This window comes from Lepidochelys kempii, chromosome 3 (assembly GCF_965140285.1).
Source record: "Lepidochelys kempii isolate rLepKem1 chromosome 3, rLepKem1.hap1, whole genome shotgun sequence".
In the NCBI taxonomy this organism is placed as follows: Eukaryota; Metazoa; Chordata; order Testudines; family Cheloniidae; genus Lepidochelys; species Lepidochelys kempii.
In genome coordinates, this window is record NC_136382.1 from 66385811 (window position 1) to 66404605 (window position 18795).

Genomic DNA, 18795 nt, shown 5'->3' on the forward strand with positions numbered 1-18795 from the left:
ATTTAGTTACTGTTTGTCTGTTCCCATTGTCAGATATCCAGCATTCCAGTTAAGTAATCTACAAGTATCTCCATTCTAGAGAGGGTTTGGCATTGAGTGCTTATGTAACTTTCCTGAACTAAGAGGTATACAGTTCTTTTATTTAATGGATGAAAATAAATGACTCCTTTAATTGGAAGAGTTGCAGTAGGGAGCGCAGAACAGCAGCTGCTGGTGGCCCTATGATCTCTGCCCAGCAGCACCCATCTTTCTCACCATGGAGGCATACGTTCATTACTAATGAAAGGTACATATTGGGGGGGTAGACAGCTTCTATCTTCAAGTGCCACTAGCAGCAGCTGTGGGTTATTTCATTCTACCTGTGGGGCAGCTACTTTAAAAAATCAGACCTGAAGGAGAGGTACCAAAGCATCTAATATAGCTGTAACAGCAGCTGAAAGAATATGAGGCTCAGAGCCTGTATCTTTTCCTTTCCCCTTTCAGTGTCTGCTTGCAATAGCAGAATCTGGAAGTCACAGCCTTTTCCCTACTCAAAAGGGGGAAAGGAAGATAAAAAAGCAAAAAGCTCCAAGTGGCCTGTTGGTACTTTGTAGCCAATTAGGCAACCAAAGTAAAGGGGCCAGCCTATTCTTGAAACATCTGATGTCCTGTGCGCCTTATGTTAAAAACTGCACCTGTAATACTGAAGCGAACCATGGGTAAAAGTATCCAAAAAACACAAAACAACTAGTTACAATAGAAAGTAGTTTTTCATTCCAGCCCTAGATGCTTATTCTCAGATTGGCACAAAGATGTGGAAGATGGAGCCCTTAACCCTTTCTGATCATCTTTCAGGGTGTTAAGAGATGGACAAACCTCTTAGATCGAGTGGGTTGTCTGGCAAATGTAAATAAAAAAAGTAAATTTTAAAAAATAGATACAGTCATGCATTGTTTACGAAGTTTGTGAAGCTAACATCACTTATGGGGCTATACTGAGCCTTCATGATGTCAAAGATGGACAATCGGATACATCCTGCAGATCTAATATATGGGCTATCTGGATTCTGAAGCAGGCAAAGGGAAACAGCAGGATTACTTTCATCTGCTATCCATTACAAGGCCTCTTACAAGGATTAAAAAGGATTAAAATCTTGCAAAGTCAAGTGGTGTTAAGTTAGGAAGTGCCAGAATGAATGTTGTGTGCATGGAGTCTTAATTTGACCACCTTGTGTGTCTGCGTTATGACACAGGCCTGGTCTACACTAGAAAATTAGGTCGACATAATGTGTCTCTCAGGAGTGTGAAAAGTCCACACTCTTAAGAGACGTAATTGAGTCAATTTAAGTCCCCATGTAGACAGTGCTAGTATCCCTCCCATCAGCGTAGGTGGTGTCTACACTAAAGCACTGCAGTGTTTTAAGTGTAGACAAGCCCACAGTCTTCACATACTTTTTTTTTTTAACCCAGGATCCATGGTTGATTGAGTGCACAGGGTGGAGTTGCTCTAGGGATGAATCAAGTTTTCAAAGTGAAGACTGTTGTCTGTAATACCACTGTTGCATTTGTTACAGAAGTTGGAATTGTCAGGCAAGAGTTAAAATTTAGCTAACAGCTAAAACAGAAACCGCAGATCAAGCAGAAATGATTCAGTAGCCCAAGGACACTAACAGCTGTAAACACTAGATAAACTTATATGGTCAAATGTCCGCCCAGTAACTCAGCTCTTAGAACAGAACAAACCTTCCCTTCACAGCCCAATGGATATCTGTAAGCACTCATCCCGACCCCTCCCTCCCTCCGCCCCACATCTTTCCCCCGCAAGATAGCCATAAATACTTATTGTAATCAGGACAACTGCTATACGTACCTACTGTTCCTTTTTCTGTCTTTGTTCAAAGTTCTCTTAACTTGTAACAGTGTCTGTCTCTGTATGTACAAATAAATGCAAATAAATTAATTTAAAAAGTATATAACTGGCCACTATGGCACCATATTTTTAAAGCTGTTTTTCAGTCTTCCCTGTACTGTGAATAAACCCCCTTCAGTAGTGTGTGTGCCTGCCTAATTCTTGCGGAGGGGGAATCTTTTTGCCTAACAGAAGACTTGTACTGAATGAGGCAGGGGACTGCAAGAAGAGAAAGGGAAGTTGAATGCCACCCTGGAGACTTGGATTTTATCCCTGCCTCTGCCACAGAGTTGTCATGTGATGCTCAGCAAGTAAAGTACACCTAACTTTTCATAGGTAGTCAATCTATGTGCAAGTAGAGGCTGCATCATAATGCATAAGCATCGGGGCCAAATTAAGGCTGCAAAGACAATGTTCGCTATGGCATTTCCTAACTTTAGTGCTTGACTTTGTTCTCCTTATTAAATCCTTAACTTTGTATTTCCTACTTTTTATGTATTTGTTGGCAGAGAGGAACTTTAAGTAATGTTAATGAAATATTTTGTGAATTTCTTTACATTTTAAGAGAGAATCTTTTATATATGTGCTATTTAAATAATAAAGCACTTACTTGTTTTAGAGCTTCTATTTTGGAGAGTTCATTAATAACAGTTTTTGAGTCCCATAGGGATTTCCAAAAATCTGGGCTTTTGGGGACTTTCATTTCAGTTTATACTGGAAAGAGAGTAATCTTTGTAATATTCCTTAGTTTTCGTGTTGTACTGGTTGTGGTACTTTGGGGGTTCACCCAGACCAGTAAGGGGTTGTCACCACCTACTCTGTAACCTTGGGTGCTTCTGTGCTGTGCAGTTTTGTCTCAGAGCAGTCTGGTTACCGTACAATGACCAGCCTGGTTAATCCTTGTAGCGTGACACCAACAATGCTGACTCTGTCCAATACTATCTCCTTTGCAGTGCTCAGTTCCTCTCACTGTAGCACTCACAAAACTGTATCAAGTTCCCTGTGCCTCTAAAGAGACACTCCACAGCACCAACCGGCTAGTTTGGTTGTGGATTTTAAAACTCTTGAGTTTGAAACACTGTGTGGTGACTATTGTGTGATAAAACAATACATTTTTTTTTAACAAAGACAGCTGTTTAAGTGATACCAAGTAGAAAGAATTGGGATAGAAATGGTTACAAACAAACAACAGTAAAAATGCGTTTCTAAGACTAAAATTTAACAAACTAGAGTCTTTTGTTCAAAGTAGTTTTCTTCCATGATTATTCTTGCAGCATGCCTGGGCAGTTCTTAGCCAGGTTCTAACATAGAGCTCAGAGTGCTAGGTTTCTTTGTCTCTTCAGATGAAGGATGCCAAAATGTTTTTTCTCTCTGCTTATATCTTTAAGGTTTTATCTGTGGTTATGCCTACACTACGCAGCTTTTAGCAACATGGCTGTACAGCCATGCCGCTAAAAGTCACGCCGTGTGTAGCCACTGTTTGAGCAGTCCTGCCAACAAAAAACTTCCATCCCCAACAAGCAGCATTAGTGTTGTCGGCAGGAGAGCGGTCCTGCCGACACAGTGCTAGTCATACTGGCACTTGTCGTTGGCAAAACTTTTGTCTTCTGTGTGTGTGTGTGTGTGTGTGTGTGTGTGTGTTTTTTTAACACCTCTGAATGACAAAAGTTTTGTCTTTCACTTGCCTATGTAGACAAAACCCCAGTTTTCAAAGCCCACAATACAAAAAAAGGGAATTTTTTATCCAATAAACACTGAAAAAACACCAGGAATGGTTACATGTAATAAGGGTTTGTCTACACCAGGGATTGGCAACCTTTGGCACGCAGCCTGTCAGGAAAATCTGCTGGTGGGCCGGGGCAGTTTGTTTACCTGCAGCGTCTGCAGGCTCGGCTGATCGCAGCTCCCACTGGCTGAAGTTCGCCGTTCCAGGCCAATGGGAGCTGCGGGAAGCGGCGTGGGCCAATGGATGTGCTGGCCGACGCTTCCCACAGCTTCCATTGGCCTGGAACGGCGAACCGCAGCCAGTGGGAGCTGCGATCAGGTTGTTGATCCCTGGTCTACACAAAGCACAGGGGTGTGATTTCTAAAGTGCGCTAATGTCTTGCACATTAATTGGTCCACGTAGCCCCTGTTGGTTCACACTGAAGGTTCCCAGGAGCACTTTCTTGTAGTGCTGTGACCCTGAGAGCACCCATATGCCTGAGGACAAGGGGCACCCCAGCATGTAGTAGTTAGTCAGCTGGCCTGACCAACTCATTGTTGTCATAATCTGCATCTCAAAGATGTCATGTAAGCTATCATATGTGAACTGGTAACATGCTGATCATTAGCATCACTGCATGGTGTACGTAGGGGTGATATATGAAAAGTTTTAATATATTTGGCAGACAGAGCTTACATCACCCCACCCTAGACAAAGAAATGTGGTCCATCTGCTTGAATGTGTACTCTCTCCAGTGTAAACTGAGACAAACAATGAAAGCACATTTACATAAAAGTAAACAAAGCAATCAAATGATTGACAGCCACTTAATTATCTCAAGGGGGAGGAGAATGCAAAAATTAACATGGCATCAGCTCCATCATGGACACAGGAAGCTGAGCCTCCAGAAAGTATTCTTTTGGGGTTTACTAGTTAAAACCTAAAATCAGAAGGCCTAAATGGTGGTTGTCTTAAATGTGTGTTTTATTGTCATTGTCATCTTTGAAGTTCTGTATTTCACCACTCAGTGCCATATTGACCAATATATTGCAAGTAATTAAGTTGTTTGCAAACAAAGCATGTTTTTAATGCAATGTCGATGTTACTGCAGCTTCTAAATGACAGACTTTGTAACTGGGTAACTGTTTGAGTAGGGACTTATGTCTATAATTTCCCATTCTCTAAAAAGGTAAATGTTCAAAACCATAACCTCCAATTTGTAAGAAGCATAACTAATAGATGGAAAGGAGCTGTAGTTTTGTTGCTTATTTTCACGTAACCCTTCTTGAGAACAAGTAAGAATTACCATTTGAAAAGGGAAGGAGTACTTGTGGCACCTTAGAGACTAACAAATTTATTTGAGCATAAGCTTTCGTGAGCTACAGCTCACTTCATCGGATGCATGCAGTGGAAAATACAGTGGGGAGATTTATATACACAGAAAACATGAAACAATGGGTGTTACCATACACACTGTAACCAGAGTGATCAAGTAAGGTGAGCTGTTACCAGCGGGGGAGGGGGGAAATCTTTTGTAGTGATAATCAAGGTGGGCCATTTCCAGCAGTTGGCAAGACGTGTGAGGAACAGTGGTGGTGGGGGGGAATAAACATGGGGAAATAGTTTTAACCAGTTGGAGAGCACTTCAGTCTCTTTGGTCATTCGATTACAGACCTAAAAATAGCAATTCTTCAACAAAAAAAGTCAAAAACAGACTCCGAGAAACTGCTGAATTGGAATTAATTTGCTAACTGGATACAATTAACTTAGGCTTGAATAAAGACTGGGAGTGGATATGTCATTACACAAAGAAAAACTATTTCGCCATGTTTATTCTCCTCCTCCTCTTCCTCCTCTCCGCCCCCCTCCCCTTCCTCACAGGTTCTTGTCAACTGCTGGAAATGGCCACCTTGATTATCACTACAAAAGGTTTCCTCCCTCCCCCGCTCTCCCGCTGGTAACAGCTCACCTTACTTGATCACTCTGGTTACAGTGTGTATGGTAACACCCATTGTTTCATGTTCTCTGTGTATATAAATCTCCCCACTGTATTTTCCACGGCATGCATCTGATAAAGTGAGCTGTAGCTCACGAAAGCTTATGCTCAGATAAATTTGTTAGTCTCTAAGGTGCCACAAGTACTCCTTTTCTTTTTGCAAATACAGACTAATGTGGCTGCTACTCTGAAACCTGTTGTTTGAAAAGTAGTGTAATTTACAGTTCAGACTCAGAGTACAGTAGGAGCTTATCTGAACCCACTCTGTTTTGATTACTGTTCTTTGTGGGCCCCTTCTCTGCAGAAATGCTAGTCTTCTGAGGCAAATCAGTCATCAAAGGTAGCCATGACAACCAGGGCAAATAGTGATTCTTCCCAAGTATGCCAATTAACTGGAGTGATTGAGGGGCTGAGTAGCTCTGATGTCACAATGTTACTGCATAGCGGACAGCAGAAGTTCACATTTTGGGGGAAAATCAACATACAAACACAAAATATATATTGGAGATAAAATGTTAGTTAGTGTCTGAAATTTGGTTCAAATTCCCCATTGCATATTTACTAAAAAGGGTTCTGAAAAAGGTGAGACACTGATGTAAAGATTCTGTAAAAGAGAAAATTTTGATGCTTCCTTAACTATGGAAGACCATAATGAAAGGCAAGGTGGCGATAGGAATATTTTAGGTACAGTAATGGGAAGAGAATTACTGAAAACTTTACTTCAGTCACTCCTTGTAATACTGAGTTGCTTAAAAAAATAAAATGCATCATGCCAAAAAAGTGCTTCTATTTTAAACAAGAACAAACACACACGTTTTTTTTCTTCTCTTCAGCATTTAGTTTAGCTTTGTCATTCACTGAGCAGTTTTATGACTGGGGGACCTGTGTCAATGTTGTTGTTTGGAGTGATGAAGAAAGCCTTCCAGTCTCCCCCCCATAATAAATCTTTCATTTAAAGATGAAGGGGAAGTTGATAATTCCCAAATGTATTGCTTTGAAGTAGGAAAAAACCCTCAAATTGCTGTATGTTGATGTCTCCTAGTTCTTGCAACCTCCTAGATTTTACAGAAACAATAAGGAAGTGATGACCATTAAAACAGCATCACAGGGAAATGGATCATTTGTTCCTAGATAAAAAATGAAGTTGATACTTAAGTTAAATGCCAAGAAGCATTGAGATTTTTGCATTCATTGTGAATTAGTCTTTATTTCTTTCTGACTTTATTTCTGCTATGCTAAGTGATTGATTTATTAGAGTTGTCACTGAAGACTGTCTGTTATTCAACTAGTAACTGAGGATTGGCATTATGACTCACTGAGAGAATAAAGTGTGGAGCTGGTGCTCAGGGCTGGGGCAGCACGCGGAACCCTGTGGCCCCTTGCCTGGAAGCCGGACCCACTGCTGGGGTGCAGCCCAGTGTCAGAACAGGTAGGCACTAGCCTGCCTTAGCTGGGCAGCACCGCCAACGGGATTTTTAACAGCCTGGTCGGCTGTGCTGCCCAGAGCAACCCAGTGCCGTACATGCCGTGACCCAGTACTGGGTCGCTACCCGAACTTTGAAAAACGCTGATCTATGCAACAGTTTTGATTGGCTGGTTGAGTGTTTGATTCCTTTTATTCCTCTGATTTTTATAGTTGCACCCTTTTGCCCACTTCCCTCCATTTGGGGACCACCTTGTCCATTTCCGCCAGACTTGGGAGTGGATCACTATGGACTAGTGGATCTTGGAGATCATAACATTGGACTGCACCATCCAGTTTTTGACTCTTTCCCCACCTCTCTTCAGGCCTGCCTTTCACGAACTTCTACTAAAACAGGAGGTGGACTCTCTTCTGAAGCTAGGAGCGATAGAGCCAGTTCCTTCTCCTTACGATGGCAGGGGGTTCTATACAATATACTTCCTAGTACCAAAATAGGACCGAGGTTGGAGGCTGCTCTGAGGTAGCTGAACAAGTTCATGAAGCCTCAAAAGTTCAGGTTGGTGAATCTAGCAGCTATAATTCCTACGCTAGAGGAAGAGGATTGGTTTTCGTTCCTTGACCTACAAGACACTTATTTCCATACAGCCACACACTGATCACACAGCAAATACCTGCGATTCACTGTGGGCCAAGATAATTTCCAGTACAGAGTGTTCCTCTTCAGTTCCAAGGGTGTTCTTGAAGTTTCTAGCCATAGTGGTGGCTTATCTTCATTTTCCCATAGCTCGACGATTCGCTTCTCAAAGACTGCTCTTTCGAGACAGTGTTGTCATCCAATCAGAAGGCTCTTGCTTTTTTCTGAGAGTTGGACCTACAGCTGAACATAAAGAAATCCACGTAAGTACCAATGCAAGGAATTCAGTTTATTGTACTCAGTGACAGCTAGAGCATACCTTCCTTTAGACAAATTTTATGACTGTCAGGACTGGAGGGATGATTCAGGGAAGCTCTCAGACATCAATAAGGAACTATCTTCAACTCCTCATGGCATATGGCAGCATGTACCTTTGTTAACAATCATACAAGGTTACACCTTTGCTGCTTCAAAGATTGGTTGAGAACTGCCTATTCTCTGACCAGGGACGTCTTGGACACCCCCTTACACATAAAGAATTCCCTGAACTTTGAACAAAGCAACTCCACATCTGCAAGGCTGTCCCTTTCCACCTTCCAGACCTGACAGTGACTCTAACAACTGAAATATCCCTGTTAGGTTGTGGAGCCCACCTTGGTACCCTGGTAGTTCGAGGCAGATGGATGGCCCACAAACTAGTCTCCTCATCAACCTGTTGGAGCTCAGGGCAGTCAGAAACGCTTGCCTTCATTTCCTGCCCTTGATCAGGCAAGATCTCCCTCCTTGTGCGTCACAGCTGTAAAATTCTGGAACTGGTGCATAGCCAACCACATCCAAATTTCAGGAGCCTACGTTCCAGGCATCTGGAACACCACTGTAGAGGCCCTCAGCAGACACTTTTTTCCCATGACTATGAATAGGAGCTGGACGTGCAGGTCTTCAAAGACATATTCCAGAGATGGGGATGGCCAGAGATAGATCTTTTCATCATTTCTGAAAACAAGAAGTGTCGTCTTTTCTGTACAAGGGGGCATTTGGGTCATCTCTGCCTGAGGATGCCTCTTTTCTACCTTGGAAGAAGTCTGTTTTGTGTCTTTCCCCTGACACCTCTAATTCTAAGGGTGATAAGATCAGGCAGGTCAAGGCTGGAGTTTTTCTCATAGTACCTACCTGGCTGAGATAAGCTTGGCACCCTTTCCTGATTCAGCTGTGTGTCTAACTGCCAGTCAAGCTCCTGACCTTTCCTCATCCCCTATCTCGGACATGTAGTGTGCTTTACCACAATGTGGCAGCTCTCCATCTCAGAGCATGACTCCTGGATGGTTCTTAGTAATAGTAATGCATCCGATGAAGTGAGCTGTAGCTCACGAAAGCTTATGCTCAAATAAATTTGTTAGTCTCTAAGGTGCCACAAGTACTCCTTTTCTTTTTGCGAATACAGACTAACATGGCTGTTACTCTGAAACCTTAGCAATAGAGGTTTTCTGCTTCATGGAGGTTTAGCACGTGTTCTATTACACAGTAGGAAAACATCAACCTGCGAACTTGCAGAATTTGAAAAGATTTGCTGACTGGTGTCGTCGTCAGTACCTCCTACCTGAATTGGGTCCCCTTTCCCTTATCCTGAATTATGCCCTGGATTTGAAGACGTCCATGTTATCCATCGGATCAGTCAAGGTACACTTGGCTGCCATCCTCCAGTTGAGGGGATGCTCCATTTTTGGTCACCCGGTGTTGTACAGATTTATGAAGGGTCTGAGTAACCTATTTTCCCACTTTAGACACCCACTCCATCCTGGGACCTCAGTCCAGTCCTCAACGAGCTGACGAGACATTTGTTTGAACCAGTGGCTACCTGCTCCCTCCTTCTTTTGTCTATGAAGACTGCCTTCCTAGTTGCTGTCATGTTGGCCTGTAGAGTCAAGGAAATCTGAGCTCAGATGACAGATTCCTCTTTCACCATGTTCTTTGGGTAGAAGGTTTCTTTAGGTCCACATCCTAGGTTTCCATCCACGATTGCGTTGGATTTTCATCTTAACCAGTCTATCCATCTACTGATATTCTTTCCAAAAATCTCACAATTCTCAGCCAGAATCCTACTTTCATACCCTGCATTTTAGAAGGGCCTTAGCCTTCTACTTGAATACAACTAAGTAGTTGAGGAGATTGCCTAGGTTCTTCATATCTTTTGTGCATAGTTGTAAGGGTATTTCTATTCAAAGACTTTCGAGATGGGTATCAAGTTATATCTATATCTGTTACAAGTCTACAGGTGCTCAGCTTGCCCCAGGGGGGTGAGAATGCACTCAAGTGACATCTACTGCATTTTTGAAGAATATCCCAGTTTCTGAGATATGTAGAGCTGCTACCTGGGCCTCAATCCATATGTTTTCAAACGCCCCGCTCCATGCTGTCATTACGCCCCGCTCCATGCTGTCAAATCTGAAGTGGCCCTTGGCTCTGCAGAGCCATCTTCAGTTGTGGATCCTGTTTTGAAGCTCCCTGCTCCTGGGGATTCTGCTCAGAAATCACCTGAAATTGATCACTCATAGGGGTCACCTTTGTCCAGCTTGTCCTTGTCCGTCCCTCCATGAATGCAAGTTGATGCCACACCATTTTCTTTTGTTGCGAGGGAGTTCTTTCCATTTATGGCCATAGAATTTTGTCATGGGATCGGCCCAGCGCATTTTTGGTCTGTCCAGTGATCGCATGTGGTCTCTGGGGATCCAGTCACTAATGCAGATTGTCCACCTATTGTCTTGCCTGCGGACTACATGACCTGCCCATCTTTGCTTTGCGTTGTACATTGCCTGCGCTACATCGGTTACCTTTCTACACCTTCTGATCTCCTCATTCGGTATATGATATCGGAGCGATATCTTACACATTCGCCTTTCCATTGCTCGCTGGGTGACAGGGAATTTTTCTTCCTCTGCTTTCATCATTGACCAGCTTTCTGCTCCATACATCATTGCTGGTAGAACAGTGGAGTTAAACAGTTCTTTCCTTTTCTTCATGGGCAGCTCATCATCTGTTAGAGAAGTCTTTATTTTGTTGAAACTTGCCAACCCTACCTTTCGCCTTCTCCTGCATTCTCCTTCGAATGAGTTGTCTCTGCTCAGCTGCTGACCCAGGTAAATATATTTGTCGACCTCCTCGATTTCTTTTCCGTTTACAGTGATGATTCCTTCTGCACAATGCTCATTCCGCATCCACTTCATCTTCAATGTGTTCACTTCCAACTTGATATCATGCGAAAGTGTTTGCAGTTGCTGGAATTTGTTCTCCAGTTCTGCTGTGTCCTTTGCCAGTAGTACACAATCATCAGCGAAGAGAAGATATGTTAACTGTTCTCCATCAATTCTGATTCCTTCTTCCCAGTTCAATTTCTTGAACAGAAACTCCTGTGCTGCTGCAAACAGCTTTGGTGAGATTGTGTCCCCTTGACTGATTTCTCTGAGATAGTAGTAATAATGCAGGGGACATTGAATAATGTTATCTCTGTCGAGAAATTGTGGTTAATTTGTTCCAGGAGGTCGAAGTACCTCGGGTCATTTCCGATTTCACTGAGTGCGTTGAGCACGGCCTTAATCTCCACAAGTTGAATGCCTTTTTGTAGTCAACAAATTCAATACACAATGGTACTTTATATTCCTAGCATTTTTCAATGAGCTGCCGAACTGAGTGGATGTGATCAATTGTCGAATACCCTGAGCAGAAACCAGCTTGTTCTCTGTTTTCATGCATTTCAAGATCCTTCTTAATCTGATTGAGTATGACACGGATGAAGACTTTACACACTTGTGAGAGGAGTGTGATCAGACAATAGTTGCTCAGTTCTTCTGGATTGCCTTTTTTCATCAATAGTATTGTTTTTGATTTCTTCCATGCACCTCGAACACGCTTTCTGTTGATGTAAAGATGGTGAACTGTTGCACCAATGCTTTGAAGAGAGTATCTTCCCCTGCTTTGAGATACTCTGACCAAACATCGTCCACTCCCAGACTCTTCTCTCTCTCTTTATGTTACGAACTGCGTATTCAGTTTCTTCCCACATAACCTTGGGAACTTCTTCTGTAACCTGCTGCCTTGATGGTGTATGCTGGTGTACAGTGTACTCATAGGGATGCTACTCAAAACGGAGGAAACATTGCCTTGTGCAGTAACTGTAGTTCTTCAAGATGTATGTCCCTACGGATGCTCCACTATTGCCGTCCTTTCCCTCTGCTTTGGTTGTTCCTTGGAGGATTTTCTTACTTAGTAGAGAAAAACTAAGGGAGGTTTGCGAGCACACCCATGTATAGCCTCGGTGTCTGCCATGAGGAGGCATGGGGCATGTGTGAAGGCTGAACAGACAGTGCTAGCTAGAAATCTCCATTCAAGGGCACGAGAGGCAAATGTGCATCTGAGGTGAAGCACCCATAGAGAGAGACATCTCAAAGGGGGTGTGTGTGTGTGGTGCTATGTATTAAGAGAAACTTTCTTTTCAGTGTAAAGTAATTGTTTGAAATAGGTTGGAAAGGCTCTGGGTGGGGATGCGGCTACATTGACACATTTTACCCTGAGTAGTAGGCTTAGTCCTTGAGCTAGCTGGAATTAGTAAATTAGCTGAGACTTGTTATAAATCTGAAATAGCACTTGGCTGCATTTACTTTTCTTTGTTTGTGTTTAATGCTAAAACCTGTTTTATAAAAAAAAAAAAAAAAAACTTGAAAATTTGGAACAGCTGCTGAGAAATTATAGGAGTAGACAGGCTGCTTGATGGATATGATCACATTAAAATCATTTGGTATGAGTTGTCTTTTGTGCTATAAGTTTCATTTTGCCCTTTTCTTCTGTTTGCATAGGAACTGAGATAGTGAAGCCATATACACCTGTATCTTGTTCTTTGAAATCAGATTTCAAAGAACCATCTCACTATGATGGTACACACCTAATTTTAATGATCAAAATTTATCCCAATGGACTTTTCACACCAGAACTTGACCACCTGCAAATTGGTAAGTGTTTTCTTGCACTAAATCATTTATATGTATCATTCCCACTACAGACTGTTCAAATTGGTACCCACTTACATATGTGTGTTTTCTCCTTTGTGCCCTTGTTACATTTAGTATTTGAAACCTTATTCCTTTAGCCATATCCTATCTAGTTTTGTAAGGAACTGTGTGCTGTAAAATATTCACATTGGGGTCTACTCTTCCAGAGTTTTCCCTAAATAATTATAGCTAGCTTATTGTAAAGTTTCTTTCTATGTACATTATTTACAGTTTCTCTGATACTTGGGGAAAAAAACCTAGGTTTATTTTTGTGTGATTGATGTTAGCACAAACCTCAATGCCTACTGCTCCAAGTGCAAGACACACTTTTGACTTTGTCATCACTAATCTAAACCATGGCTGTGTATTTGTACAAAAAACAAAAACAAACCCAAACACCCTACCAAAACATTACATTGCACATCCAGTTTTTCGTTGGTGACAGAATGAGAGAATGAACCATATGTGACAGATTAGTCATGTCAGTGCTGTTCTTGAAAATAATACAGTGATGAGGGCAGCATAAGAGCTTGTATAGAATAGATCATCAGTATTCTGACTTCCACTTCAGTAACATATACTGTTCTGTTTTTGTTATATAGGAGACTATATTTCCGTGAGCAATTCTGAAGGTAGCTTCAAGAAGTCACAAGTTCAAACTTTAGAAGATCTCTTTTTATTGGCAGCAGGCACAGGCTTCACACCAATGGTTAAACTACTGAACTATGTTCTGACTAATGTTTGTAGTCTGAGGTTAGTATACTCCTTATGGCTTAGGCACCAAACCAGATTAATCTTTAATGAGGAAGTAGAGGGTAAATGACTGAAATCAGTTCTACAGGAATAATAGAAAATGGATTAGGAAGTGTTGTACCTTGGTATACTGTAAAGCCTGGTCTGTTTCAGGGAAATTTTTCCCTCATCTGTGAACTTCGGGAGCTCAAGCATAGATGGTGACTGGATGCTGCAGGTGTTTCTCATTGGTAGCAGATGGTATATAACTGTCTCTTGCCTTGTGGAACCTGAAAAATCAGCTTCTTAGTTAACTGGAAGAACATTTGGATAGTACTGCTAGTTAGGTGTGTTGGGGATGCCTTATCCTTAATTCTGAGAAAACAAGGCCTTGTTGGAGGGTAAAGGTGGTTATGGAGGTGCTATCATTCTTTTGCATTCCCTGCTTATTCACTACTGCTCAGCAAGTCCACTGACAGTGAAGCATCTTGGCATTAATTTTGATCTTATCCTTTCCATAGAAGACCATTATTTCATACATAGTATAGCATGCATAGGCTCTTCTCTTAAAAATCCTATGAACTTGCTGAAGGAATCCAGAGTCGCTTATTGTGGTGTTCTCAACAGGGTTTCTATCACCTTGTTCAGAGTGCAGCAACATGTTTTCTCACTGGTTTGAGTGACTGATTATTTTCTGCTTGTCTTCTGGCTTTTATAAGGAATACCTATAAAATGTTGGATTGACTTTAAGTTGGTACCATTGGTATTTAAATTGGTGGTGGGCCATGTGTATTTCAAACAAACTACTTAAACTTGGTTCTGACCACAGTTGGCTCCTTATTACCTGTCCTTCGTATTTCTTGAAACCCCACTTTCTTTTCTAAAAGTTGCAAGAGGAGTGCTTTTAATTTTTATATTTTTTTATTGTGTGGACTGTGAAGGTGGATTTATGATATAAAACCAAATTACATTCATAACTCATTTTTTCCACTGTATTGTGTTCTAAAAATGTCCATGTTAAATTACCCCATCTTTGGTCCCCAGATTTTCTTATGTTCAGACATCTTTCTTTTAATAGTGAAAAATACCTTTAGATCTGACAGTTTAGCTATACAACATACTGTAAAGTATTTGACAATGATACAACTGATGTATGAATTGCCAAAAAAGGCTTTGTAGAATTGTGGCTGTTAGATTGGAAGGAATTTGCAGATTTAATTATTTGATGCTGATTTCTGTGTATGACTGGGTAAGTAAAAAAGACTGACTACTTTTTTAGGAAGAGAGGAGGTGGTAGAAAATCAGAAACTTGCAGTAAAACTAAAAATGCTTTATCTTTCCAAGTGAATATTATCACAGTCTTAAAGGTTGTATTCTAGAAATACACTTCGGACCTCATTAAGAGTCTGGCAACTTCAATTTTTATTTTGTCCTGTGACCCCAGAGTATTTTGCAGTTTGACTACCAGTAAGACCACTACATGCTCCATGGATTATTTTTAGAAATAACATCACTGGAGAATGGTGCCTCTAGGACAGGTTAGCTAGTTTTTTTATATTCTTCCCAGAATTGAATCATAGCATGTTATACCATTTGCAATCACTTAAAAGTACTGAGCTGTAGTGTGGCAGGAGTTAGCATCCCCAGTGCCTTACCAGCAAGGGAGCCCAATAACATTTGTCCCCAACCCCCTTTCTCTACCAGATGCCCTCATTCTCCAGGAGGGTTTTCAGTAATTACTGGCCAAAGTAGCAGATGCTGAAGTGGGACACAGCGTCAACGTGTTTGACAGTGCTTAATTGTTGTAACAAACTTAATTTTTTTCATTTCCAAGGAAATTGAGATCTAAGGTTTTATATTGAACCTAGTTTGTTGTGTGCCAACCACTCAACTAGCATAAAAATTATTTCTAAAATCTCTTTATTGGCCCCTACCTGACTATTTCCCAAAACCCTATATACCATTGAAACTCTCTTTTGAATTGTGTGAATTTCTTGGAACTCTTCCCTTCTCCATTTTTTAACTCCAGTGATGAAGTAGATGTGACACAAGAACTGTTTCCTTTTTTTCCAGAAGCAGAAAATGAACTTGCTTTTGATAGCAGATCGTTCTCGTTATGTTTGGCTTCAGTCAGTATTGGAAAGAGAGGTTTCCCAGAAATGGGAAGTATGCCCTAACTGCAACAGAGAATATGAAATATTGCACAATGCAGCATCTTCAAGGCTGCATATATGCAAAGCAAACAATAAAGATTCCATGACTCTCTTTCTTAAGGGCTTGTCTACATGGGGAAATTAACTGGCATAGCTGTTCTGGAATAACTCCCCCTTTGGACACACTTTTATCCTGGAATAACTCTAGCACTTTAAATTCACACCCTACCCTGTTCTGAAGTAATTTCCCTATGTAGACAAGCCCTAAGAATACCTGTGATAAGGGGGGGAGGGTAGCTTCCTTTTATGAACACCCAGCCAGCCAGTTAGCTATAAAATCCCTCTTGATAGCTGTTCTCTACTTTACCTGTAAAGGGTTAAAAAGTCTGACTGCATGCATACGTAAAAGGAAGTGACTGGGCACATGGCCAAAAGAGCCAGTGGAAAGGCTAGAACTTTTTAAAATTGAAACAAGACTCCCCTTTTGTCTGTCTTATCCTCCAGAGAGAGGAGACGCAGAGCAGGCTGTAGGAAGCTTTAAGCCAGGTATGAAAAATCATACCTAGGAATTGCTTATCTGAAACCTCGGGTATGAAAGTAAATCAGGGAATGTCTAGGAAGACACAATTAGGGTTATTTCTTTTATTTCTTATTGGCTTGTGGACTCCTCTGTGATAACCCTCAAATGCTTTTGTTTTGCTTGTAACCTTTAAGCTGAACCTCGAGAGCTAACTTGATGCTTAATTTTTGTAATTGTTTTTCTTAAGATCTAGTAAAAAGCTTAAATTCCAGATGAATTTTCTTTCTTTTTGTTTTTAATAAAATTTACCTTTTTTAAGAACAGGATTATTTTTTGGTGTCCTAAAAGGTTTGTGCATATGTTGTGTAATTAGCTGGTGGCAGCAGCTGATTTCCTTTGTTTTCTTTCTCAGCTCTTCCCCAGGGGTGTGTGTGAAAGGGCTTGAGGGTACCCCAAAGGAAGAAATTCCGAAGTGCTCCTTCCTGTGATCTCAAAAGTGGTGGGGGGGGGCAGGGGGGGAGTTTGCACTTGTGTGGTGGCAGCATCTTCTCATCCAAAGTCAGAGAGAAGCTGTAATCTTGGGAGTTTAATACAAGCCTGGAGTTGCCAGTATTAATTTTTAGAATCCTTGCGGGCCCCCACCTTCTTCACTCAAAGTGCCAGAGTGGGGAATCAGCCTTGACAGTACCTTTGGCCCAGATTGCCCATTTTCTCCTGTCTTCGTTGTTTTTTTTTTAATGTGCTGCCTGGTGTTAGTTCTACGTAGTAAGGATTAGGATCAAGACTCTGAAGATGCAGTTTCATAGCCATATAAATTGCCACTGAATTGTAGATTGTTTTGAAACTTCCACATAATTGTGCTCCAGAGTGTAAGCGTTCTATTTTTTTAGAAATAGTCTCTAGACCTTAAAAGATAAGTGTATAAATGTGAACCTAATGTAAATACTCATGTCTGCCTGATCTTGCAGGCTACCTAATACAGTAGGACTGAGATAGGTATGAACTGCCTCATTCATGTCAATGGGATGTTAAATCTGGAGTATGATAACTTAAATGTCTACATTAACTCTTTAACTGCAAGCTAATATGATTACTTGTTGTTGTTAGGTAGAAGGAATTCAAACCTGCATCCCTCCATCAGATACAAACTTTTGTCTATGTATGTTTGCATCAGTTTAGTTAAACCTGTTAAGTAAAATGCAATTGCCAAGAACTATGGAATGTGAGCGGATTTAATAATTTATTACCTACATGCTGGTCTAGTAATTTATTTTAGATTTTTTTAGTTTTAAACCTGTTCCTAATTGTTTTATGCTAAATTGAAATAAGCCTGTGGTAGACTGAAGTGTTGACAGAGCCTTTTGTACCGTTTTAACTGAAGTGTCTTAAAATTGCATCTTAATTTAAATGGGTGCAATTCTGCATGTAGGCAAACTCTTAGTCATTCTGCCCCTGCCCCCAAGGAAGGGAAAGAGGAGGTGCAGCCTTCCCAGTGTCAGAAACTTCACCTGCTTCCTGAATACTTATCTTCCCCAAACTAAAATCATCTTTTGCCCTTTTCTGGTTGCCAAAAGCCTCTGCCCCTTACTCAGCTCCCGTCGCCTCCAGCTTTCTCAAATAGCTTTTGTGTTGCAGTTACTTATCAATAGAAAAATCTGTAGTATGTTAAAATTTGAGGGCCAAGTAAAATTTCATGTAAAAATAAATGACGCTTAAAAACACTGTATTGATTAACCTAAACTGGAGTGCTGTGAGAGGAGGCAGTGCAGCATCATATAGGTCTAATCTACCACAAGGACATGGGGAGCCTTGATCAGTGTCGTCGTCTTGTTGCAGCAAGTCACCCAGAAGGTTAGCTGCATTTCAGTGGTAGATGAAGTGACTTGTGTCTCTGCTTTTTCTATAATGCCCATCAAAATGATATCTGACCACTCTGTATACCTGTAGTTTGTAAATTGTTCTGGGGTCATTTGGGATGGTGGATGTTATATAAACTGTAATTTAAAATTAAGGGCATAATGCATTGGTACTGGGTCCAGTGAGAAGTCATTGTTGGACTATTGTGTTAGTGTCTCATCAGCACCAGTTTTCACCTAAATATCTTCAAAACCAGATTACTTTAAGACTAGGTAATGTACTGTAATTTATAAAGCTAATGGCAAATGATGAAACCAGAATCCATCATCACCATTTTGAAACTCAAAGTTTATCTGTACAACATGGAGTGTATAATGTTCAAATTATTTAGAGGTGTGCAGGGTTTTACTTTCATAACGTTTATTAAAATAGCATAGCACAGTAACACTTAGATACTATTGAGACACTTTTAGGTAGGTATATAGTCCTGTTACTAAAGCCTGTGGAATTCCTAAAAAATGTGCCATTCTTGTCCTTAAGAGAATATAGGTCTTAAATTGCTTCATAATTAAATGTGTTCTGGAGATGTGCAGTATTTTCTTTCTATTTAATAGTTGCTACACATTCATACGTCGTTAAAAGCTTGATATTGAAGTTGTGTGGTTTTTTTGTTTTAAGGACAGTGAAGTTGATGTTCTTCAACAAAACGGAAGATGATATACTTTGGAGAAACCAGCTGGAGCAGTTAGCCCTGAAAGATAAAAGGTATTAAATAGTTTTATAGAATTTCATTTATAAATTATTTATTATTTGTATTATTGTAGCACCTAGGTGCCCTACTCAGAGTCC

General features: G+C 40.9%; 1 protein-coding gene across 5 annotated transcripts in view; it reads left to right on the forward strand.

The window, feature by feature from the left end:
* CYB5R4 (cytochrome b5 reductase 4) overlaps positions 1–18795 on the forward strand; it is an 82741-nt gene that overhangs the window by 52163 nt on the left and 11783 nt on the right. For 4 of the 5 annotated variants that reach the window (XM_073336568.2, XM_073336569.2, XM_073336572.2 and 1 more), the window contains 3 exons: positions 12493–12645; positions 13287–13437; positions 18625–18711. In XM_073336568.2, the coding sequence (XP_073192669.2) occupies positions 12493–12645; positions 13287–13437; positions 18625–18711 (391 nt within the window). Of the gene's footprint in view, positions 1–7224; positions 7909–12492; positions 12646–13286; positions 13438–18624; positions 18712–18795 lie in introns of those variants that run through there. The other variant, XR_012157984.2, reaches the window with a different exon arrangement.